Genomic DNA, 25,819 nt, shown 5'->3' with positions numbered 1-25,819 from the left:
CGGACGAGTCTGTTGCTCTGGGGGGCCAGGTCTAGCTTGCGTTGCCTGGCTGGTACCTTCTCTTCACCAGCTGGGGTGGGGCTCTTCCTTGCTCCCATGGCCCCAGGTGAGCCAGGCTCAGCCACACTCCTCTCTCCAGCCTCTTCCCTGCCCCCAATAGCACTGCCACCACGCCATGAGGCCTATGACTCCCACCTGGAGAATTTTCAGAGCTCCCAACCTGCTCTCTCTGCAGCCCACCCCCATATGGAAGCTGAGGAAGGGAAGGGGGGGTGGTCTGTGGACAGCACATACTCTTCTCTGTTTCCCTTTGTTCCCAAACCTCCACATTCTCCTCCTGGGCCAGGGTAGAAAGCCTGAAATCAGCCTGTGAACCGGTCCCTCGGGACCTGCCTCCCAGACCCCCTCCCTCGGAACACCTCCCAGGCTGGTTTTGAGGACCCCAAAGTTTAGGCCTGTGCTGCTTGGGAACCCCTGTAGGCAGCCAGAGGCTTCTGTAGCTTCTCAAACAGCCACGACTTCTCTGGCTCCCCTGGTCCCCAGAATACCACTCATCTTCCCAAGTGGCATACGAGTGTCCCCTGCTCTTGCCTGGGCTGGTCAGGGCCTTCGATGCTAGCTCCTGCCTCAGGCCTTCAACCCCTGTGTGCTCACAGGTGTGACCCTAGCCAGGTGGAGAGCCTGGAGGGCTGGTTCTGTGCCTGGCCTCTGTGCTCAAAAGAACATGTCATGAATGAATGAATGAATGAATGAATGAATGCGTAAACGAGTGAGCGAGTGAGTGAAAGATGTGAGGGGAGGGAATCGTTACACACAAGCCAGGGGCTGGCGGGGCCTTCTGTGAACCCCCTTCTCGCTCCTCCCTGAGAACAATGCGTGTGTGGGGAGAGGGGTGCACACTCGTTCCCCCCTTCGACTCATCCCGGCTGCCCGGCCCTGGGAGCAAGCAGCAAACGGAAATGTGCGGCCTTACCTTCCTCCATCCCGAGCACACGCTTTGTTACTGTTGGGTTGCTCACGGGCGCTGGGCTGTTGGCATTGTTTTTTTTTTCCTTTTTTTTTCCCTTTTGAAAAGAAAAGCATTGAGGAATCTTTTTTTGGGGGGGAAAAAGATACGGAAAACGACCGAGAAGTACACTGATCTTGGCAAGCAGGTGGTAGAGGAAAGGGGGTGTGGGGGCGTCACACTGCGAGGCAGAGCCCCACGGTCAGGGGAGCGAGAGGGTCATGCATGTGTCCAGGGTGGGGAACCCGCTGGATGCTTAGGAGGCCCAGAGGCGGAACTTTTATGACGGAGCCGAGACCCTCTTTAGCATGGGGGTGCGGGGATTGGAGCTACACACGGAGCAGGAGGAGCAGCCCGGGGAGGAAGGCAAGGAACAGCGGGGCCTAGGGCCCATGCAGTGCTGGAGGGCGCCCCATGCAGGGGGAGGACAGACCGCTGCAGAGGTTCCAAGGACACCTCCACCTTAGGGCTCAGGGACCCCGCTTCTGGCAGCTGACCTCCTCCCATCTTCCCAAGAGGTCTGCACCACCCACTAGAAGCCAGGGTGGGTTTGTGGAGAAAGGGCTCGGGAAAGCTCAGGGCCAGAGCTGGAGGTTGTGTGTGTGTTTGTGTGTGTGGAGGGCCAGGAACCCCACCCACTTCCAGATTGCACTCTCTCCCAACCCCCCAAAGAAGAATCTGGCTGCTGTGAAAGTTAGAGCTAAAGGAGGTTGTTCTTGGCATTACTCCCTAAGCTGAGTAAGGGACAAGGAGTGGTCCCCAGAGAAGTGCCTGCACTCAGATCCGAGGTAATCCTGCTGGTAATCTCCAACCGCTCTGTGCCCCATCTTGCAGACAGAGCAAACCAAGGAGAGGATGCAGCCACTGCCCTGGGCATGCTAGTGAGGGACGGTATGTGGACAGCACTGACCCCAGCTGTGTCCATTCCTTCCCTCTAGCTTTTAGAGTACCCCCCACCACTCCACCGCTGAGCTGGACCAGTCCTGGGGGCAGGGGATGATGGTCTGAGTGCGGTTGTCTGTGGACGGGTGGGGAGAGCCTTGGCGCTCACCAAAAGAGCAGAGAAAGGAGAAAATTCCTTCCTCGTGGAGTCCTACTCAACAAAGAGCCTGGCAGAGTGCAAAGGAGGCAGAGATCCCTGGTCACCAGGGCAAGGGGTTGTAGGGAGTCCATGGGGGGAGCCTGGACATCCACAAATGTCACCCCATGTGTCAAGATGTGGGCTGTGGGGAATGAGGGTGCCACCAGATACTGCCCTCATCCCAGGTGGAGTACCACGTGCAGCCCCTTTGCTCAAGGGGCTTGGGATGGGAGATAAGGATGGAGGAGAAAGGGGTGAGAAATGGACCTGGGGTGGGCTCAGGGCAATCAGAACCCATGCAGTCATTCCCTTTGGAGTGTCAGTCCCCATTTCATCCTTAAAAACTTCCCCGGGGCCCTCTTCCACACGGGACGCAGACTCTTCCTCCATGGAGCAACCTCAGCTGGGAGAGGACCGAGACTGGACGCACACCAAGGACACCTCCTTTCCTAAGCCCCCTTGGTCCTAGGGAAAGCTGGGACGCCAGGACGAGTGTCAGTCCTACTTGTCCCGACCTTCTCCGGGGCCTCTTCTGGACAGGAGGGCAGGGGACAGCTGGATGATCCCTCTGGCTTCTGGTGAGGGAGTGGAGAATGGAGAGAGCTTCAAACTCAGGCCTCCTGGGGAGCCTGTTCCCACGATGGTGGGGGTGAGGGTGTGAGTGTGTGCTGGGACCCTGGCAGTCCTGGCCCTCACCCCTATCCCGGCTCTGCAGGGCGGCTGCAGGCGGCCCCACCGTGTGGCCCCAGCCCCGCCATTCGGCTCATTACAGGGATTAGCAGAGCATGTTTATGGGCCTCGGCTGCTGCCCCACGGCCAGTCCCTGGCTCGCCACCCACACAGCCCTGCGGGAGCGGGATTAGACCTCAGGCTGGAGTCTTTCCACCCACTTACACCGCGACAGGGGGCACCTCCCTGCTGCGGAATTGCAGGAGGAGCAGGCACAGGTCAGCCGGCTTGGGAGCAGACGAGGGAAGTGGTTCTGAGCAGAGGCTCCATGCCACCGCAGGGCTAGGGGCAGATGCTTCGCCATCTCTGTGCCTCAGTTCCCTGCACGCATGGACGACAACGCCCGTTTTACAGCACGGCTGGAAGAGTTGAAGGAAACTGCACAAACAGCAGCGCATTTCTGGCCTGTGTGTGGGCGAGTGGGAGCTCCTGGGGATGAGGATGTTCCCGAGGACCCCCGGGTTCCCTCTCCATCCTCACTCCTGTTGGCTGCTGTCTCTGCCCCCGTGGTCCCCCACTCCCTGTCGCGGACTCTTCCTCCACAGAAGCTTGGGAAGGAGTCTTGGTTTTTAATCAAGAAATGGACCATGCATGGGGTGGGGTGGTGAGGGTGAGGGGGTGGGGGGAGAAGATGGCAGATACGTGTTCACAGCTTTTCATTTTCCTCCCTGCCTTTTTGTAAATACCCCTTCTAAGGTGGAAAATAAATTTTCAACCCTGCTGACATGCATCGATTTTTCCCTCCTGCATCTACCATGCCTGTCCTCTGCTGCGCTCCTGAGCTGGGCAGGTGGTTCAGTCCCTTGCCAGGGGTTGGCTCTGTGGGACCTCGGGAGCGGTGGCCGTGGCCATGTGGCCCACCCTGCCCAGGGCCAGCTCAGGAGGCTGCCACAGAGACACAGTTCTGCCTCCCTCTGCCTCAAGGGTCCTCGGTTGTGAGCGAGGCTGGGCTGTGTCCCTGAGGGAACAGATGGGGTAGGACCAGGAGACCCCAGACCTGCTGTGTGCCAGGCAGAGACGGGAGTCACCACAGGGCCTGCCTGCACCTAGCACCCAAACACTGTTCCTGGGTGGGGCCGGGCTGTGGGTGGGCTCACGATGGCAGTTCCTGGTGCTGGAGCCTGGACACAGAGGGACCTGGATGCCAACAAGGACATGGCCTTGACACACTCTGCTCTGACCACCTGCCTTACACGGGGCCTGGAAAGCACCCCCCGCACCCTGAGTTTGTCTCAGGGACCGTCCAGTGAGGTGGGAAAGGTGCTGGGGCGGCTCTGGAGACTGGCAGCAGGTAAGTGGGACTAGGCACCAGTCTCAGCCCCAGGCACTTCTCCAGAGGTGAAAAGGTGAAAAGGGCAACAGGGAGAGGAGGCGGAGAGGTGAGGGGAGGCCTGGTTCCAGGGCATACTGACACACCGCTGCAGGAGGCACCTCTCAGAAATGCCCAAAGAGGCATGGAAGTCTTGGGAAGGAGAGTGGAGCAGTGGGGGCGGGGAGTGGGCACTGAGAACCTTTCTCTTCCCAGGGGTTTCTGTTCCCTTCCCAGGGAAGGAAGACAGGGAGGCATACTGGTAGGGTGAGGATGAAGGGCTCCCCTTTTCCTAGAATACAAGGATCTCGGTCTGGGCTGTGGAGGAACAGTGAGAAGCCGGCTGAACTGTCCCCAGGCATCCTGGGGCTTATACCTGAGGCTTAGCTCAGGGCCCTGCCCTGGATGCCATGGAATCCCACCATCAGCGAGGGCCATGGCAGTGGAAGCTACACTTCTGTCCCAGCTGGCAGCTCATCCATGGCTTGTTCTCACAAAAACACTGTCTGTCCTCACTGCCCAGCTAGGTGTCGGCCCAGCCTGGGGACAGAGGTCCAGAACATGGCCGAATAGGACCAAAGCCACATGCCCTGCTCTGTTCCCCAGTCTTTGGCTCAGGAAATCTCCAACCTTCCCTGGGCGATGGAGGACCCTGCATAGGAGGTGCTGAAGAACCCCAGCAGAGTTTGGGGGCACCCACTGGCTCCTGGAGTGGAGGGTGAGCAGAGACACCCCATCCAGGAAGTTGGGGAAAACCCATCACCTTTCGTTTCCCTCTCCCCAGCCTTCCTGTGGGTCAGTGGAAAGGGGCTCAGGCCTCTGGACACTCTCAGTAGAGGCCATGTCGGCACTAATACCCGAAGGTGGAGGTGTGCTGGGCGTGTGGGTGGGGTGGGGCCAGGAGATGTGATGACAGAGGATGAATGTGATGGAAAGGCGGGGAAGGGAGAATAAAGGGAGAGGAGGGGAGGGTATCCAGTCACAGGCCTCTCTTACTCCATCCCCACCTGTTCTCAGCTGGAGCCGAGTGTGTGTGTGTGTGTGTGTGTGTGTGTGTGTATGTGTGTATGTGTGTGTGTGTGTTGCAGGAGGGGGACAGGGGAACATGAGCGTTGGTATTTAAACTTTAGCAGAGCAGCTCACTGCCCACCCCAGCTTTCTACACAGCATTTGAACAGCTGATGAGTAGAGGTGATTGGTGAGGGGTAAACCAGAAAGGTGCCAGGTTGGGGGATTAGGGCCATGTACCAGGTTCTTCCTAAAACAGCCGAGAGCCAACACCATCCCCAGGCCATGGAAGACCCAGTCCAGCACTATTCTGTTCCAGCAAAGCCGTGGTACTATGCCCGAGGGTGTGGGATTCTGAAAGGAAACCAGCAGACGGACCACTCCCTGTCCCACGATGATGCCAGGCCCAGCAATCCTCTTAGCACTGATCCAACGAATGACTCTATGTCCCCACGGAGGCAGAGTCTGTCCCGACACTGCATCTTCCACCTGGGGACAGTGATGGCAGAGTGGAGCTGGTGCCTGTACCCTGAGAAGCAGTGAGATAGGGGTGTCCGGCCCTGGCTCCTTCTGGATGAACCCTGTGAACAGAACTGTTCCTGCAGATGGCCGGAAGGAGGAGGAAGAGGAGGAGAAGGAGGACTAAGGGGGCTGAGAATCTGCTTGTGATGTGCTGAATGACCTGGGAAAGTGACTTCACTTCTCATCTGCTTCATCCTCTGACAGGTGGGAGCCGTTGGGCTGCTCCGACTCCCTCCCCTCCAGAAAGGCTCTGAAAGAGGCGGTGGTGGGGCTCTAGGAAGCAGAACACATGCAGATGGAACAGGCAGAGATCCCCGTGAGTGCATGCACATCCTGGGCAGTCTCCACTGTGCTCTTTCTGGTGTCTTCTTTGGGCTGAGGTCCCTGCAGGGGGCTCATCCAGGAAGGCCTGGAATGCCCCTTTCTAGTTCCAGGGGCTTGGGGGGCGGAGCCTCTGAAGGAGTGCAGAAGGTGGTCCCCAGTTGGGGGCACAGCAGCATGTGTCTGGTGGCTGGGTGGGGCCAGCACTGTGGCAGGAAATTCTCTGAGCATGCAGCCTGCACACATGCCCAGTGGGCAGGACCAGGGAGGGCTGATGGGCAGGTATGGAACCTTTCTGAGGTGCCAATGTCAATGCTCGAAAGTCCCCACTGAGCCCCCCAGACAGGTTCTTTGCAAGCTCCCTCCGCGGATATGAGCCACAGGAAAGCTGCTCCCGGGAAGTTGCTGGCTGACAGGCCGCACCACATCTGGTTCTCATTGAAATGTGCATACGTAATTAAATTCTCTTCGATGCACGGAGGAGTTTGGAAAGATTATAGCTTCCTCCCCTTTCAGAAGGGTTAAGAAATCAGTCTCTGGGGCCAGAGAGATAGTACAAAGGTTAGGGTGCTGGCCTAGCATGCAGCTGCGGCCCGAACCTGGTTCGAATCCAGTCACTGCAGATGGTGTGTCCTCCTGCTCCATCACGGCGAGGCCCCTGAGCCCTGCTGGACTGCTGGGTGCAACTCAAAACCAAAACAAATCAGGTCTCTGGGGTCAGAGAGACAGTACGGGGTGAAGCGCAGGTCTTACCCGGGGCCAAGTCCGGTTCAAGTTCTAATTCCATGTGGTCCTTTGTGTATCACTGGAGGCAGCCCTGGAAGTTCTGAGCATATCTGGAAATCATAAGCTCTCATTTCTTGGGCCTGCTCACTTTCCTCCCTGAAACCTTCTTAGTCAGATTCTGCAAAGGCTGAGGTCTGTGCTCGGCCTATGGGCAGGGGACAGTGAGAGCTGCATGTCACCCACAGTCTCTTAGCCCACCCAGAGGCCAGTCAGTGCCCGAGGCTGGTGGGAAAGGAAGGGGCACAGTCCTGGAGCGGGAGCTGCCATCCCCTCGATGGCCTGGCATTACATCCTAATATCGTCCTTCCTCCACCTGGATCTGGAGGGGTCTTGTCATGCCCTGCTATGTGCAGGGGGGGATCCCCACCTGGGGTGTTTCACACAGGAGGGAGCACTTGGGCTTGGCCCTCCAGCCCCGTGGAAGGAAAAGGAGCTTTCCAATGCAGGTGAGGTGATGCTCCCATTGCTCTCCCCTCCCACATGCAGCCATAGGGTGTGTGTGTGTGTGTGTGTGTGTGTGTGTGTGTGTGTGTGTGTTGGGGGGGGGGTGATGTTACTTGTGAGCGATGAAAGAGAAAAGGAGGAGGCCTCTCCGGGGAACTGCCCAAAGTTTCCGGCCCAGTGTCCCGGGTGGTGAGCTGGAGACGTCCTGCTCAAGAGAGTCGCCCTTGAGGCTTCTCATGCAAGACAACCTGGAATTCAAAGCAGAGTCCCGGCTCCATGGCTGCCCTGTCTGACGGAGGATCTTCAGTTCCTGGCTCCATTTTTTGTCCACTAGGAACTGTGAATTTCTGGTGATGGATCTGGCCTGTGCAACTCCCGCAATGACTATTTCTCCATCTCTGTGGCACGAGGTTCATGAGACTTTCTTAATCAGGTGCTTCTCCTTTAAACCGAACTCTCCTGCCAGCCCATAACTTAACAGTGGGGTGTGGATGTGACTCAAGGACAAATGAGGGCCAGGAATGGTGAAACCAAGAGGGGCATAAGGAGAAAAGGTTCTAGATTAAACAGGGCAGTGTGGAGGTCTTGGCCCGCTTCTGTGCTAGAGTTCCTGTAGTTCTTGCCACTGTCCCAATCAGAGGACTAGCACCATGTCAGGCACAGGTGCCAAAGAATCCTCATCCTGGGAAGAGACACACATGAACCCACCAACCCCAGCAGTCCAGCACTGCTGACCTCCTCTGCAAGGGAATAACTGTGTTGTTTGTTTCCAAATGGCCAACTGGAATAGTGGGAAGGACACTTGCCTTGCCTATACTTCACCCCATATGGTCCCCCAGGCCACATCAGGAGTGATCCCTGAGCACAGAGCCAGGAGAAATCACCAAGCATCATCAGGTGTGGCCAAAAAATCAAAACAACCAACCAAAAAATAATAAATTAAAAAATAAAAAACCTCAAACCAAAAAAAGGCTATCTGGAGTGTTCCCATGAGCTTTCCTGAGCTTTTCGGTGGAATGAGTGGCGAGGCCCTAAATGTGGTGCCTTTTCATCCGGGAGGAAGGTTTAGGGAGACAAATGCAGTTCTGGGTGCAGCTGTACTAGGCCAAGCCTATCGAAGGGAAAGGCGGGGGTGATGGTGGTGCATCATGGTTTCTGCTGCCCGTCAGGGTTCCTGCTGGGCGCACACAACTCTCCCCACACCCTCCCAGGAGCCACGAGCGAATCCCCAGTCTCCACAGGCACGACCGCCCGTCCAGATGAAGAGGCCGGGCTGGCCTTTGTGCTGTGCTCAGACGGGCTACTGGAGCCGAGGCTCTATTCATTATTCAATTCAGCCAGCTCCGGCGAGTCTCTCCATTTGCTCCTCCAGGAGGAATAACAAATCTAGAAATGCAATTCCACTTTGGTGTATTAAGATATTGATTTGCCTGTCGAGTGGAAGTGCATTTGTTCTGTCAGCCCTCCTGTGGGGAGGAAGGGGTTAACCAAATGTTTATCACAAGGCTGGCTTCAGAGTTGAAAGTAATGTGATCAGTAATGAATTTTGTGTTACATTAGGTTGTATAAATGGACAGACAAGCGCAGACAACAAGTGGCCAGGAGTCGGGGCTAATCTAATGATGTAAAAATAGAGACAGCACCAATTATGCCAGGGGCCAGCGCCAGGCTCCTGCAGGGACTGCAAATGAATAGGTACAAATCAAATTACTCACTAATAGACGCACTACAAGAGGGGCAGTCAATGGTAAATGCATTAAAGCCTAGTGACCTCTCTGCTCTGCACAGCAGAATCCGAAAATTTGACTTCCATCTTAGATGTGGGGGGCAGGGAGGGATGGTCTCAAAGAAACTCTTGTGGGGTGAAAAGCACCGGCTCGGCCCCCATCCCGAGTTGGTCCCTGGCCGGATGCTCCGTCCTGTCTCCGCTGACTTCTGGCCCTTGCTCCACGTTCTCCTGCAGGCCGAGCACTGGGCAGGGGTGGGGAGAGCAGCCTGCTGTGGGACGGAGAGCAGTGGGACCCAGCCTGGCATGGCGACAGCGACCGAAGGTTACATACCCACACACTTCACAGCCATGTGTCTCTCAGGGGTGACGGTTTTAACGGCTACATCAAGGGCTGTGTCTGTATTGAAAATAAAATAGTTCTTTAAAGCCGATCGCAAAGGGGCCTTGAAGAGCAAGCACCAAGAAGGGGGGTTGGGTCACTGTCCTCAGGAACCCCTTTTTTTGGAATGGGGGATCCTTTTATTTCCCTGTCTTTTTCCTCTCCAGATCTGCCTCCCAGGGCCAGGTCTGTGCAAGGCGGTTGGGTGAAGCCTCCTAGGCAGCCCCAGGTGCCCTTCCTCCTCCTCCTCCTCCCATCTTGGGCCATGGGATGAGAGGCCAGGCCTGGAGTCCACAGCTGTGTGGCTGGAAGTTCCGAGAAGGATCACCGAAATGTGCTCATGTACAGCTCTCAGCGGCTTGGAGATAGAGCAAGCACGGAAAGGAAGACTCTTCAAGTCTTTCCAGCCTGTGCCGGGACGGGTGGGGCCCTGGCATGCTGATCCCTGCTCCCCTCCCCCAGCCTCGGTGCCAGCATCCGACGCCCCCAACAGAATGCAGAGGGAAGGGTAGGACTCAGGATGAAAAAGGCCCTAAATGAAGGCAGCAAGGGTCCGCGCACACAGATGGGTGCTAGAGATGGCACACAACTGAATGAAACATACATGCAGGCAGGTCTGTGACCACTGGGGCCGGGGGGGGGGGGTGGGAGCAGGGGGTGGGTGGGAGCGGGGGGGGGGGGGTGTCAGCCAGCAGGTTAATGCTGTGTTTCTGCACATGGTGGACAGGGGAGTGGAGGAGTGAGAGCAGGCAGGAGGAAGCCCCCCAGTCATCAGAGCATGCCCAGCTGATTCTGAGATGGGAACCCCAACAAGCCTCCTTGGCTTGGTGGTCCCAGTTCAGAGCTCTCTAACGTTGGAAATGGAGACTCCGGAACTCTAGAGTCACAGGGTCATCTCCAACGTCCATTTCCCATGCACGTGTGTGCGCGCCCTCCTCAGTCACGTGGCCAAACCTCGAGGTGGTCTGCACCCCTCAGACTGTGTTCTGAGGAAGCCCCGGGCGGGGGCGGGGGGGGGGGGGCAGAGGCCAGGGCAGAGGGGGAAGACAGGCATTTAACCACCCATGACTGGGCTCAACTTTGTTCTGAGCTCACACCTCGTAGAAAGGTCAATGGTTAAAGGTGAATTCTCTGGCACAGGAGGAAGAAGAGAGAGAAATCCTCCCTTCTGTTAACCATTTACCTATGCGAATGTCTCCAGAGCAGTGCCTGGTCTGGGGGGGGTGCTCAGCAACCCCCCCCCCACACCCCTTTACCCAGCTGGTACATTTCCTGCATGAATCAAGACTTCCTTGTGGGAGCAACACCTGAAAAGGAGCCCCAAGGCTCACTTACGAGGTGGCCCAGGCACGGTCTCCTTGTGGAGAGCAACCAGCATACTTTTGCTTCAGGAATTCAAAATAGGTGTCAGCACATGAGACTGCTTTTTGGGGAAGTTTCTGAGTCCTGGGGCTGGGGAATCATAGGGAGCCTGAGAAGGGAGAGAGGTTGGGGGACTGGAGCGTGCAAGGCGGAGTATTTGAAAGAGAGGAGGAGTGAGAGAAACTATCTCTTGAGAGTCACATCTGAGAACTGGTCAGGAGCTAACAAGTTTACGGAGAATCAACACTTCCCCCACTGCTCTTTAGCTTCCTTTTCCCTCTCAGGAGTCACCCAAACCCACTCAGTCATTCAACAAACATTAACTGGGGCCCAGCTTGGCTTTTGTCCCAGGCTGGATGGTAGACAGGGAGAGGCTGGAGGTTAGAGGCAACAAAGATGAACCAGATGTGGTCCAGGGGAGCAGGGACAGGTTCGGACGTGTGGTGCTGTCCGCAGCACCGACTCAGCTCTGACTCATAGGTGGGCAAGGCAGAGATATGGCATGTCCAGGACCACGTGACCTGGTCACCTGTCCAGGGAGGTAATGGTGCTGAACTTCAGAGGGGAGACAAAAGGGGTCAGCTATATGGCCATCAAAGGTGTCAAGAGGGGCTGGGGTGGGGTGTCAGCTTGGTATGAAAAGGCAGAAATGGGGTCAAGGAGTTGTTGGAGGGTGGAGGGAGGGGTCTGTGCAGGGGGATGGTGGGGCCTCCGGGTCAGGTGAGGAGGTTCTCTGGAAGAGGGTGACGGAGGGATGATGGGAGCCAGGGTGGGCCAGGAAGTGGGGATCCAGCTGGGGAACCCTCTTTGTTTTTGCTTGGATCAAACCCAGGATTTCAAATCTGTGAGGCCCGTGCTCTACTGCTGGGCTGCCTCCCCGGCCCACCCCTCTTCTCTTGGATGCGGGGGGCAGGGGATTATGGTGAGGCCTCTCTGACCATCTGGCCAGGTGAAAATGGCAGGAACTTAAGCCCTGGACACTCCCCACACAGCTCACTTCAACCCCTGGCCCTCCGAGCTTCAAATCTCCTTGCTCTGGAAGGGGGATGAGGGATGGGGGACACAGCCGTGGGGGAGTAGGGGCTGCTCTCATTTTCTGAAGAGCGAATGAGGATGTGAACCCCAAGCCCTCCACATCCCTCAGAGCCACAATGGCAGAACAGGTCCAGAGGGCCTCAGTGGTTCCCACTCCCACAGGACTCAAGAGGAGGAAGGACAGGCACCTCTAGTCCTGAGGAGGCTGTCTAATGCTGCCAGGAGGAACCCCACGGCTTCTCAGGGAAGCAGCTGTGGTATGGACACTGGAAGCTGCTCAGCTCTGGCCTCTCCTCCCAGGGAGCAGGGAGGTCCAGGGCTGGAGACAGGTGAGATGATTGCACTGAGACACGGGTAAGACGTCCTATTCCGCCATAAGCCCCCGGCAGCAGCGGCTGCCTTACCTAGCTGAATACCTGTGGCTGGCCTGTGGCACTATCTCTGTGACTGGGTGTCCCTGTGCCTCGGGGAGGCTGACTTCCCTCCTGCCTCCCTGAGCCACATGCCTCAGTTACAGGGTGCTGGCAACTTGCCTTCACCTCCTGGAAAGCGCAAGACCTGTGTGTGGGGAGAATCAAGACCTCTGCTGGGTATGACTGAGGGTGCTCCAGTGGGCAGTAGGGAAGAGATGAGGGAGGGGATAAGACCATCCCCTGCCCCCCGGCTGCCTCCTCCAGGGCTTTCATCTCTTGAGAGGAGCCTCAGGACCCCCTAAAGACTGATGCAGAGAGACACCTGGCTACCATGAGGCGGTGGCTGAGCGAACACACAGCACTCTGGAGGAGGTGGAGACCACCAGTGCCCACTGTGGGGAAGCTGAGGAACAGGCCTTAGCCACCAGCTTGGCCTGTAGGAGGAGAACGCTGGCTCAGGGACCTATGGAGTGTGGGCAGAGGGGCCAGTCTCGGGAGCAGCGGGCCATCATGGACGTCACCATAGAGCCTCTGGCAAGATAGCCAGACCCAAGCTGGAAGCTGAGGGAAGTGAGCATATCCAATATGAAATGATTCTTCATTACTGCCCTTCTGAGAAGGGGAGATGGGGTTGGGGAAGCTGGAGAGGAGAATGAAGACTGGGATGTGGGGGGAAGAAAGAGGAAAGACAAGGTCTGGTGGGTGGCCACCCTGGTGGTTCAGAGGGTAAAGTCTTCCTCCCGGGGGCCAAGAGACTGTCCCCCTTCCTGCGTGTGTGTGGAACACATCACTCGGACACACACGGAAGCTGCAGGAAGGTTGAGAGAAGATTCTATGGATGGAGCAAAGTTGTTCAGTTGTGGTGAATGGCGGGTTACATGACTTGTGGAACCATGAGCCATGATGGCCCTGTACATGCTGCTCCTGCAGCCTATGAGAGCCCCGATCTGCTTTGGAAAGGTGAAGGGTGGTAGACCTAGGGCCCATAAAGGTAGGTTTTTGTCAGGATAGGACAGTGTCATCCCAGGGATGTTTCCTTTCATAGCCTCTCAGGAGACACTGCTCGCTTGCTTCCTTGCAAGACATCAGGTTCCCTGAGTCATTTACCCCTGGCACTAGGCTGTAAAACTCTCTGAGATGTGGCTGCTTTAAATCCATGGGATGGAGAAAGTTCTAGCAGCTGCCACATCTTCTGAAATGTCTGCAAAGTTCAATGGAATCAGCTAGTTTTCACAGTGAATGCTGATAACTCAGTGAGAACGGGGGATTGGATGTGGGAAAGATAAGGGAATCCTGTCACTGCCTTGAGTCTGTAAGTACTGTCACCTTGTGATGTCCACCTCCCATGAGATGGTAGGGGAATTGTAGGGAATGTGGCATCTTAACAAAAAAACGTTCCCAGAACCTCAGCAGTGGGGCAAGTGGGAGAGCCAAGGTCCCCTGGAAGAGCTGATCCCAGGGGCCCACATAGAGTCAACCCCAGCAACAACAGCTGCATTATTTTAAAAGTTAATTTTACCATCCTGAAAATGAAAGATGCTTTTTGGGGTCTGGAGTAACAGTACAGTGGATAAGGCACCAGTCTAGAAGGTGGCTGACCTGGGTTCGGTCCCTGATACCACATAGGGTACTCTGAACCCCACCAAGAATGATCCCTGAGTGCAGAGCCTAGAGTAAGCCCTGAGCATAGCCAGGACTGTGCCCTGCCTCCTATCCCCTCTCCCTTCAAAAACACCAAAAAACCCAATTAAACAAATAGATGCTTGTTCATGCACATGCGTACACACAATCTGCAAAACATGGGCAACCTATGGCTATATGTTAATTTATGAAAGCTTCCTGCCGCCATTTAGAAACTGTGTTAATGTTCAAAACATGCTTCCCATGTTAAGAAGGAAACAAGGCACAGAATTCAGGAGATAAAAGTTTCTGCAAGGCCAGGGAGATGGCTCAATGGGCTGGATTTGAGCCCCAGCTGCATACAATCCCATGAACACCACCCGGTCGAATCGAGTTGGGTGCACCACCAGGTGCGTGATCCTCAAACCAAACCAGCAAACAAAGAGTTCCTGACAGTACTCTCCAAAAGAACATGAGATCTTCAAAAGAATCTTAAAGTCTTTCCAGCTATGTAACTAATACACATAAGGGGTAACTCAGGAGGTGAAGCAAGATAAACTGGAGCACTGGCATTCAAATTGTAGAACAGAGTTCATCGATGCAACAGGAAGTTGTTTTATTAGATAGCTTTTTAAAAAAATAAAAATGGAGGGCATGAGATGTCCTATTTATAATACTGTGTTGTGGAAATTTTGGGCAAGGAAGTGGATGTCTTGAGATGGGTATGAACGAGGCAAAGATCAAGCCCATGTGGAAACAGCAAGAGCAGCTGCTTCTGGATAAATTGGAGTGTGAAGAAGCGATGCCCCCTCCCTCTCCCCTGGAGGCTGGCTCTGTGGATACTCAGCATCTCTGGCAGCAAGAGGCAGCTGCCTGCAGGAGGGCCGCGTCAAAGATGGCTTCAGCAGTGGATCAGGACTTGGGGGTTCAGCGTGGGGCTTGTGTTACTGGGTGTGGAAGAAAACAAACAAACAAAGACACAGGAGAACTGAGAATGAGCAAAAGACTTAGAGGCTAGTGAGAAAAGGGACTTCTGAGGCATCTGGGGGTTCCTGAACTTTTTTTTTTTTTAAATATTAGGTTCTTCAAGAGAGGGATAGACATAGAAAGATTGCATTCAACTGGGAAACATAAAGTAACAAAATAGGAGACTAACACCCAAGAGTGGTCGGGATTAGTACCAGGAGTTTTGCTCCATGGCTTGGAGGCCAGCCACACATACCAGGGGAAAAGGGAGCTCAGAAAGAGAAGGGAGCACCAAATAAAGGGTGTTGGGAGGATCCTCCCAGGATGGGAGAAGCATGCTGAAAGTAGACTATAGACCAAACATGATTGCCACTCAATGCCTCTTTTGCAAACCACAACAACCAAGAGGAGAGAGAGAACAAAAGGGAATGCCCTGCCACAGAGGCAGAGTGGGATGGGGGGGGGGGGATAGGGGGTGGGAGGAATACTGGGATCCATGGTGGTGGGAAATGGGCACTGGTGGAGGGATGGGTATTCGATCATTGTATAACTGAAACCCAAGCACAAAAATTTGTAAGTCTACAACTGTACCTCATGGTGTCTCACTAATAAAAATAAAAAAAAGGACAAAATAAGCCCAAATATATTATATATAAAGATTGCCACTTAAAGTATAATAAAAAATATCAGGTTCTTCTATCTTTACCTAGTCACAGACACAAAACAACCAAAGGGAATTCAGCATCCATTTTAAGAAATTCTTTTTCTAGAAAAGGCAATATTGAGAGGAATGCCTGTTAAGCAAGAGTCAGCAGAGTTCTCCTGAGGGAGACCATAGGGGACCGCATTCCAGGCAGGAGGAGAGGTATGCGCAGGGCCTGGTTGGCAGACACAGCACCTGTGCCCTGGGACCCTCTGGGGCATTTCATTTGGCTGGCGCCCACCCAGGGCAGTGAGCCGGGAGACTGGTGGGAGGCAGGGCTGTGGCTGGTCAGCAAGGGCTGGGGACACGGCAAGATGGGCTGAGCTCAGTGGGGTGGAGCTCAGTGACAAACAGACGGAAATGGTGGTAGTTGATAGGTTAAATGGATTTGGGGGGAGAAAAAGCCAAGTTGGAGATGGTTTGGAAATCCTTAGTATGTGGATAGTAACTTGAGGCCAGGCCCTGCACGACCGAAGGGAGAAGAGGGCCAAGTTCTGGCTTGAGAAGCAGATTGAAGGCTGAGTGAGAAGGAAAGCCCAGGAAAGGAACCCAGAAGAAAGCCCAGAAAAAAGCCCAGGAGAATGTGGTGAGACAGGAGCCCCAAGTGAGGCCTGCCCAGAAGGCTGGGAACAGTGCCAGGGTCAGCGCCATGGAAATGTGGGGCAAGAGCTTGGGGTGGGCCACTATGCCTCTTAGACAAGGGGAGAGATTCAAGCAGCGATATTCTGGGTATGGTGCTGGACAGTCACAGGTTTCCTGAGCCATGATCACTATTTTCTCTTCGAGACGTTGGTGTCAGAATTTGGAGGAGAATGGAGAAGTCTAAAATGAAATCTCCGAAGAAGGGAAGAGGGGCCGGAGTGATAGTATAGCAAGTAGGGTGCTTGCCTTGCACACAGCTCTATCCCCAGCATCCTATATGGTCCCCTGAGCACCACCAGTAGTAATTCCTGAGCGCAGAGCCAGGAGTACCCCTGAGCATCGCCGGGTACCCCTCTTCTCCTTTTCCCGCTCCCACAAAAAAAAAAAAAGGGTAGAGACTGGTTTCAAGATGACGGGCTCACAACACAGCACATGCACTATACTGAATACACAGCAGACTAATCAGTCAAATCACCAAGACAGAAGAAAACAAAAGCACACCAAAAGAAAATGACCAACTAGCAGAGGGCCAGAGATCTGGGGAATCTCTGAGAGGTGACAAACAGGTTGGAAGCCAGAGCAGGATGCAGGGGCTGTCAGCGTCCCATCACTGGTTCAGTCTCGCATATCCAGGTGCCCATTCCATGTGCACCCATGGCCCTAGCACCCATTACTGCCGCAGGACAAGGAGAGCAAAGTGATCCCATAAGGAGGGTGCCCTGGGGGTGCAGGAGACTTCCAGGCAGCACTGGAGAGAGCAGAGTAGACATTTGCAGAGGCTCCAAGCTGAATCCCTGGGGTTCATCCTTAGCAGAGTGGAGTTGACTTTGGGGTGGAGTCCTCTAAGTGGGCAGGGACACATGAGTAAGAAGGCAAGGCAGCCAGTTATGTGACTTGAAGTCACCCATGTGTTCCATGACACCAACGGGCCTGCAGTCATCCGGAGTACAGCTAACACCTGCCTTACAGGTTAGCCATGGTTCAGAACAGGCTTCAGGCTGGAGAGGGAAGGACAGGAGTTAAGGCTGACCCCACACGCAGCCTACCTGGGTCAGGTCCCGCTCCATGTGGTTCCCTGAGCACTGCCAAGAGTGACCCCTGAGCACTTCCAGATGTGGCCTCCAAAATCCCCCACCCAAGAAAAATCTCAAAAGAAGAAAACAGACCTTTTGGGCCAGTTTTTAGAGAGAGCTGTGGCAGCAGAAGGTTAGGATGGGAGCAGACAACAGCTGCTGATGGACACAAGGAACTCTGGGGGGTGCTAGAAATGCTCTGAGATTAGATGCTACGGGAGGGATGTAGAGCTCCATCAATTCATGAAAATGAAGGAATTTATATTCTCAGTGAGTGAATTTTATAGCATGTAAATGAAAATCTCAATAAATCTGTTCATTAAAAAAAAAAGAACCCTCAAAGCCGGAAGCTTGTTAAAATGCAGGTGCTGATTTTGGAGGGATGAGAACCTGCATTACTCATCAGCTCCTGATGGTGCCAACGGTGCTGCTGAATGGCAGATTGTTTTTACAGTTTCCTGATGCCAGTGGGTGCTGGCCAGAGTTCCAGGTACCTTTTAGGGAATCCTGTGGGCAGGCCAGCAGCCACGGGCTAGGCCTGGCAAACAGGGGGCCGGCTCTCAGATGGGATATTACGTGGGGCCTGAGAATGAGTTCTGTCCACTGTGTGTGTGTGTGTGTGTGTGGGGGGGAACGGCCAGCCATCTTGGTGGCTGCATTAGGGAAAGTGCTAGCAAGCAGGTGTGGAATGAACAGATCCTCTCAGATACCTCAGAAAGTCTAACAAGGCAAACTTCTCATGTTGCACACTGTGGACACTCTTGAGAGTTCCCTGATGAAGAAGGGACATGGGATGAGAGAGTGATGGACAGGCTGTAATGGGCAGGGGGAAACCTGCGGGAATTTCCCATCCGTATCACACCATGTGGCCCAGGATATCCCCAGGCAGCAGCTGGCACGGGCCTGGCTCCATGGACCTGGGCTGGATCACCAGATAAACAGACTGCCTAAAGCTGGAAAATGGGGACATTTTCCCATAAGATCGGCTTGATGCATTGGCCCAATTAAAAAATAATCACACAGAATATACATTGAATATGGCCAAAGAAAACTGAATGAATCCCTCTAAGTGACAGTTTGGGGAGGAAAATTAATCCTTAGCTCAAAAAAGTGCCTCTTGATTTTGTTGAGTTGTGATTCATGTCATTTTCATTTCCCCAGGTCTATCTGTCCAGCTGTCTGTCTGTACCTCTCTATCCCATAACTGTGCTGCTATCCACAGAGACGCCCCTGGAGCAGGTTGTAAACTGTCTCCATCAGGCTGAAGCCTCTCAGATCTGACCAATTTGCATCTTCATATGTGCTTGCGGGGTGACGTGCTCCAAGCACCTTCTGCACACCCTGCAGAGGAGCTGGCCCAGAGCCTCAGATTCCAGAAAAGAGGCTCCTAGGGATTGAATATGGGGACACCTGGGTTATATAAGCTGAAGGCTGGCCAGGGGACCTGGAGATATGGGAGGAAAGCTGAGCGTCTGTGAGCTTCTGGAAGGGCAAAGCATTCCTCCCATTGCAGCTCCCGGATGAATAACGGATCAGAACCCCAGGATATGGTGGAGGCAGATGTGAGGATGATGCAGGGTGAGCTGGTACAAGTTTCTATGTGGGGGAGACACTAGGGAGAGAGGCCAGCTTGCTGTACTTCTCCATCTTGCTTCTTCCTGAGGGGCCAGGGGGTATGGAAGGGAGCTAGTCTTCAGAGATGGCCTAAGAAGGTATTCGCTTCTCTCTAGTCCAAAGCCTTCTCTGCTGAGACAGGGATGGGCAGAACACGCCTGTCTTCTGTGAAGCAGGGGGCCAGGAAGAGGGGGTGGGTGGGTAGGGAGAGGAAAAGGCCTGTGAAGACCTGCTATCTGCCAGATCCAGAGTTCACGCAGGGAAGCAAGATGTTGATAACATCAGGTGACCCTAATGCGCCGTCTCAAACTCTCACAGAGCTGACTCTGGCCCATGGCTCAAAGTTTCTCTTCCTTGGGAGCCTCTTTCAAGGGTGGTGGTAGGGGGTTGGGTGCGGGGGGCAGTTCCCAGGCAATAATCCATTTGTAAGGATAGTCCTGAGCTGGTGCTGGAAGGCCTATAGCCAGGATCCTCCCTCCAGACCAAGGTCTTCTGAACCTCAGAAATCTGGGAGGTCACCTGCTGGCCTGAGGCAGGGCTAGGTGCTATGGGAAATGGTGCTATGGGAAATGACCATTGAGGTGGAAGGACAGTGGACATTCTGTGTGTGTGTGTGTGTGTGTGTGTGTGTGTGTGTGTGCGCGCGTGCACACACGCACGCACGTACACACCTGTTTCCTCCTCACCTAATGATGACTTCTGGTGGCTCTCTGGCTGTGAGAAGACTCAAGCTGCTGGACCCACACAGAGGTGAGAGTACAAGGGTAAAAGGTCAGAGGAGCAGAAGCTATGTGGGGTCTCCAACAGTCTGTTTCATGCTTGTTCCCTCCAGGCTGGTAGGCCCCCCGGCCCCTGTTCATCTGCAGTGAATGGAGGTGTGGGGCTGCAGTCTCGCTTCTGAGGGCGGCTGGACACCTTGGTGATCCTTGGGTTGTTCCTTCCCCCTGGAGTGATGTGTGTAATTGTATCATGTTGGGGCTCACTGGTCATGGACAGGGGATGGGATGAGTGGCACTAGGAAGTCCCCTTTACAATAGGGTTTCTCCAGTGCTAGAGCTTCCAAATGGGTGTCAGGGTGTTAACTCAAGAACTAAAGGGCTATAACACACACACTTGCCTGCCAAAGAAGTGCCACACCAACAGGTGTCAGTTAGGACCAAGTTGGGCTAGAAGCTGGCAGCCACTTTTACCTGTTCCGGAGCCCACCACGTCCCGGCTGGGTGACTCGGCCATGGCGTCGGCAAGTCGCTCCCGCAGGCCCTCCTCGGTGTGCTCCATGGAGGACATGTGCCGCAGCCCGAAGCCCTCAGGCCAGCTCCCACACACTTCCAGCAGGGTCACGCTCCGGTCAAAGGTACCTGAGGCACACAGGGGACAGCTGATAGTGAGTTCACGCTGCTGACAGCAAGCATCCTTTCCATCCCTGCCCAGCCCAGCCCTGCCACACGGGAGGGAGTGAGGAAGCCCAGCAGGCACAGGTCTACAGGCACTGTGAAGCAGCTTGGGCCTGCCTAGGACCGGCGGGAAGGCCGCCAGGAAAAGATTCTCAGGCCATCAGGCTAGAGGTGTTTGAAAATACTTTCTGAGGAGCTACAGGCTTTCCCCAAAGTCTTCAAAGTTGCTGCAGGAACTCCATTGAGTTTAATCCAAATACCTCTACTTTCTCTGATAAAACAGCACTCCCCCTGAAAGGTTATTTTAAAAAAAAGGGTTAAGCAGCTTAAATTAAATAGAGAGAGAGAGAGAGAGAGAGAGAGAGAGAGAGAGACAGAGACAGAGACAGAGAGAGAGACTTTTAATACCACACTGGCCTATAAATGAAACCAGTTTATGCCCTGAGCAATTACAGCCCAAAGTTCCAACAGCGAGCTTGGCGACAACTTGGTTCAAGAACTCAGACAGCCTGACTCCTTTGTCCAGAGCCCCACGGCAGAGATTCCAGCCGCCCAAGGCCATGTGCACCGTTGCGGCACCATTTGGGAGATACCAGTCACGGAGTTCGTGATAGCATCTTCATCTGAAGCTACTTCCCAGTTCCAAAGAAGAACAGGGTGTTCTGCGCCACAGCAAGATTAGATTTTACATGCAAGATCACTTCAAAGGCCACGTTTAAATTCTTTGACTTTACTATATGGCAAGTCTTCTGTGAACGCTGATTTCATCCAACTCTCTCTTGGAAGGAGATTATAGTCATGCTCTGTTGCTTTAAGCACATACAATTTCCCCAGCGATTAGGTAACTGAATCCATTGCATTTATTGAGCTTGGTTCCTGCCAGCACCAGCAAGATGGGGGAAAAATGCAAATGCCAACGTTTCCCAAAGTTGAAAGTACGCGCAACACATACTCTTTATCAGGTCTTGCTTCTCCTCTTTGATCAGCCGTCAGAAACTATCTTCCTGAGGCGGTGAGCCCTGGGCAGCATCAGCACACACTCTCTGCCAATGACAGGTGGTAATAGAGAGGGTGCGAGCCCCAGCCTCGGCAGGCGGCCCTGCCTCTGATAATGGCTGCAGCATGGAGGTGATAACCGTGCGCAAACATGCAGGCAGCCCGGACTCCATACATCAGCAAAGAGGCCCGATAATCCCCAGCTCTCCTGACCAGACAAAGGCCCTTGGCCAGCCTGCTGAGAGTTGCATGTGTGGTAAGGGTCATTGCCGGCTCCTGAATGTCATCAGCCAAGTTTGGCTTTGATTTATCTCTTGCCTAATTGTAGGGTGCGGCCAGAATGGGCAACCTCTCTGAATACATCTCCCCCAAAAGAGGCCTATCTTGGGTACAGGTTGCTGGGAATATGCTTGTCAGGTTGGACTCTGGAGATGAGAGCTGCCCTAGACCCTCTCTCTCTCCATCAAGTGGGGGGTCAGGATGTGGGCTGGGAAGGCAGGTGCAGGACAGGGGGTGGAGTGTGCTGGGTGCCAAGTGTGAAGTCAGAACTCAATTGAGCAATAGCTCAAAGGTGCCCAGTCTCCCAGTCCCCAGGAATACATAAGGAGTGAAGACATGAATGAAGGTCCTTCTAATTCTTTTTTCTGTGGGGTGGGGGAACAGTGTTTGGGCCACATCTGATGCTGCTCACAGTTACTTCTAGGTGCTTGGGTGACCATATGAGGTGCTGGGGATTGAACTTGGGTTGGCCATGTGTTAGGCAAGTGTCTACCCACTCTACTATAGCTTCAGTCCTATTTCCTTTTTCTATCTCTGAAGTGGGGCTAATCACTCTTTGCTCTGTTTGTAAGGAGTGAAGAGATGAAGTAAGGTTCCCGTCTGGAGTCAATACTGCTCCACTCTTAGCTGACAAGATCAAGAGCACCATTCTTTCTCTGAGCAGCTGGCCTGGGACACGGTTGCCTAGTGATACCCACAAGAGGGGATTAACAATCAAACATGATGGCTCCACCCTGACACTCAGGCCTGAGCAAGAAGCTATCAGAGGGATGGAGCTGGGCCAGCATCCAGGGAAGGGAAAGGGATGGTTTTTTGGCCTGTCCTTTGCTCCCTCTCCTAGAGCAGGGTGCCTGCTTCTACAATGTTGGGTGCTTAGTCTGTGTTTGGGCATACCGTGCCGAGAGGTCAGAGCAAGGAAGTGGATAGTGGGGCCAAGAGGACTATCAGAAACCAGATCAGAAACAAATGGAACATTATCTGGCAAGATGATAGAACAAGAGGGCTCGGTTAGGGGGGTGGGCCACATCTATGGCATGTGCTAATGATCAGAGGTATGTCTCATACTCTAAGGAACAAAGCAGCAATGCATGGCAGAGAAGAATCCTGAGCTAGAATTGTGGAGAGTGAATAGAAACTTGGGCTTAAATGTAGGCTTTGAGATACAAGCTCAGCTACCTTCATGTCTTTCTGAGTCTTCTGATTTGTTTTCCATAAAAATGGGAAAACTGGGCTCGAGAGAGTACAGGGATAAGGGCACCCACCCTGCATGTGCAGTGGCTGCAACTCTGGCTTGAATCCCTGGTACCACATATGGTCCCTGTCAGGGGTCACTCCTGAGCACAGAGCTAGGAATAGTACATAAGCACTGCTGTGTGTAGCCTCTGCCTCCCCACCCCACCCCCCGAAAACAAAACAAATAAGAGCTGTTATGAGAACTACATTAGAACATAGAGGGGCCAGAGAGATAGGACAGTGGATAGGGCATTTGCTTAGTTCACAGCTGATCTGGATTCAATCCCTGGCAACCCATATGGTCCCTCGAGCACTGCCAGAACTGATTCCTGAGTGCAGAGCCAGGAGTAAGCCCTGAACACGTTGCGTGTGGTCCCCTCCCCAAACAAATATAAGAAAAGAAAAAAGTATACAGAAACACCTGGTACCCTTTACTATTAATTAAAGGCCCTCCCGTTGATCGTCGATTTGCTCGAGCGGGCCCATTGGAGACTTTGTTGTTACTGTGTCTGGCATATCGAATACTCTCGGTAGCTTGCCGGGCTCTCCGAGAGGGGCGGAGGAATCGAACTCGGGTCGGCCATGTTGGCCGCTTGTAAGGCGAACGCCCTACCCGCTGTGCTATCGCTCCGGCCCCTTTACTATACTGCAAATATTAAGTGTGCTTGTGTACATCTTAATTATGAGTGGGGGAACACTCCCAAAGGTGGGGGACCATTCAGTACTGGAGATAAAACCTGGAGCTATAGTCCTCCGAGCCATCTTTCTGGCCCCATCATCAGAAATTTTTAGGATCAGAATGATTCAAAGAGTAAGCACAGAGAGTTCCCCAATTTCTAGAGAAGAAAGCTCAGAGAGGCTAAAAGGCGTGCTCAAATTCCCTTGAGTGACAGATCTGGAATAGAGGCTCCTGGTCACTAGCTTGGAGCTCATAGCATCTGCTCACCTAATGCATCTCTTAGCTGCATCCACTCTGATGCCTTAAACCTGAAACAGCACCTCTGTCTTCCCCAGATTGCTTGTCACCTTTAAGCAGTGACTTCTGAAATTCTTCCCTACTCCAGAGCTAGTACAGGGCTTGCATGAAGCTGGCCCCAGTTTGATCTGCAGTACCACAAATAGTCCCCCAAGAACTAGCAAAAGTACAAAGAAGCAGGAGAAGCAGAAGAAGAAAGGAGGGAGGAGGAAGAAAGAAGGAAGGAAGAAAGAAGAAATAATAATTTTATAATATTTTTTAATAATTTTATCCTCCCAAACAGCCAAGTCCCTTAATGATGGTGGCAACACTGTTGAGTCATGCTAACACACAGCACACAGGAGAGAGACAAGAGAGACCTAATCTAGTCTCCTAACATGGGAACGTGTGGGGAAGGTGTGGGGAAGAAGCTGAGAAACACCCATGGGAGCAGCAAAGAAGCATTCAACTGTTTCCTCTGTCTTGAGAGGTGACAATTGGTGGTCCTGCTTACAGTGCTAGGAGTCACAACAGCAGCTGTGGGATGGCCCCGATCTTTCCTCCATACCCTCCTTACTAGTAGTACAGCTGAGGACTTGAGAGGCGCTCCTGGAGTCTCCTTGCTTTGAAACGGGGAGGATTGCAGGTGTGTGTGTGTGTGTGTGTGTGTGTGTGTGTGTGTGTGTGTGTGGTGAGGAGGCCAGGTTCTCCAAGGGTGAGGTTACCCTCAGGTTCAGAGGAAACTTGTCAGCATCTGCAGCACAGTTATCACTCAGCTGGCAGCCCCGAGACCATTGGGCTGGCCTTCTGACTCCCCTGACCGGGGGTGGGGGTGGGGGCGGAGAAGATACTTAGCACAGACTGTTTGCGAAGCACCAAAGGAGCACACTCAGCACCTAGGATCTAAGGCAGAAACAGTGCCTGGCTATTTATGAAGCCCTCTTGCAGTTACGATTTGAGTTCACTCAAACATTTGTCAAGTATTCCGTGCCGAAGAGATAGTACAGTGGGTAGGGTGCTTCCCTCGCATGCAGCTGACCCAGGTCTGATTCCTGGTCCTGCTCCCCGGAGCCGACCAGGAGTAATTCCTGAATACAGAGCCTAGAGTAAGCCCTGGGTACTGCTGAGTATGGTCCCCATACCATTGCTTCTTCACCCCAAAAAAGTATTGATCAGTGTCACCACGACAGGAGAGAAGCACTGGAGGCACAGTGTGATGTGTACCCTCTCCTGAACTCTAGTACCCTAAAAGCAACAAAAGAGTTTATAAAACTCTGGGATGTTGCCATCCTCACTCTTTTCAGATTTACTGAAGTGGATGTGTGTATGTGTGTGTGGGTTATTGAAGGTTTCTGGTTCTGAGGCCTCTGAAGCAGCCCTTCCTGCTTGGCCTTTCCACTCTCACCCTGCTCCTCTCTGAACCCCATTTTTCAGGATCACTTCAAGTCTCTCCTTCTCAGGGAGACCTTGAACAACTACCCAGAGCTATAGTGAGATCTTTCACAAATTCTGATGGCACAAAAAGGGCTTTCAGTTTGTTGCTGAAGCTGCATATTGCCCCCAAAGTATTTGCATACATAAAATGAGGTAAGCAATGGGGGGGCTCTACTTATAGATGCTTCTGAAGTCCATCATGGACCCCCAGCTCCATTATATCAGCCCCATGGTGCACTTCCCAGACAGCCATAGGGAAACTTTCCGCTCTGGGGGTGGTTATTCCCCCTACTAAAGAGCACTCTCCACCTCCATCATCTGTGTTTCCTCAGACCATGTCTGTCATGATTGACTAGGCCCATCTGCAAAATCCAAGAGTGGCTTCACAGTCTCCACCATGTGGTTTGGGTGTTAGAACCCGGAGCCAGGACTGGAGGAATGAGCTTGAGAGGTGGCCAGGAAGCAAAGATGAAGTATGAGCCCAGAGGAGGACCCCATATGGGCAGAAAGCAAGGGCCCACTCTCAAACACTTCCGTCTGCTTCGTACTGGTTAGAGAGTGCAGCTTTCGGGAATGGAAGAGCTGAAGCCATCCACCTAGGAGGACCCCTGGGAACTGTTCTCTTATAGGTGAGCTTCCTGAATGCTGCCTCCTGGCTGGGCATCCTGAGGAACCCTTTCTCCCCAGGGGAGAAGCAGGTCAGATTGCTGGGACTCACAAAGCCATGAGAGGCCCACGATGACAGCTGGTAGACTGGGGGCACGCGCGCTGCCTTCTGCCTTCCAT

The 25,819-nt window shown here is 53.6% G+C and overlaps 1 protein-coding gene across 6 annotated transcripts in view; it reads right to left on the bottom strand.

Moving 5' to 3' along the window:
- Positions 1-25,819, bottom strand: part of BCAS3 (BCAS3 microtubule associated cell migration factor) — a 660,253-nt gene that overhangs the window by 1,965 nt on the left and 632,469 nt on the right. For 2 of the 6 annotated variants that reach the window (XM_056128175.1, XM_056128177.1), the window contains 3 exons: positions 19,933-20,100; positions 9,267-9,332; positions 974-1,064 (listed from right to left, as the gene is read on the bottom strand). In XM_056128175.1, the coding sequence (XP_055984150.1) occupies positions 974-1,064; positions 9,267-9,332; positions 19,933-20,100 (325 nt within the window). The remainder of the gene's footprint in view (positions 1-973; positions 1,065-9,266; positions 9,333-19,932; positions 20,101-25,819) is intronic. The other 4 variants (XM_056128179.1, XM_056128181.1, XM_056128176.1 and 1 more) reach the window with 2 other exon arrangements.

This window comes from Sorex fumeus, unplaced genomic scaffold, assembly GCF_029834395.1.
Source record: "Sorex fumeus unplaced genomic scaffold, SorFum_2.1 ptg000063l, whole genome shotgun sequence".
In the NCBI taxonomy this organism is placed as follows: domain Eukaryota; kingdom Metazoa; phylum Chordata; class Mammalia; order Eulipotyphla; family Soricidae; genus Sorex; species Sorex fumeus.
The sequence above is the reverse complement of the archived record's forward strand: the minus strand, read 5'-3'. Positions and strand labels throughout refer to the sequence as shown.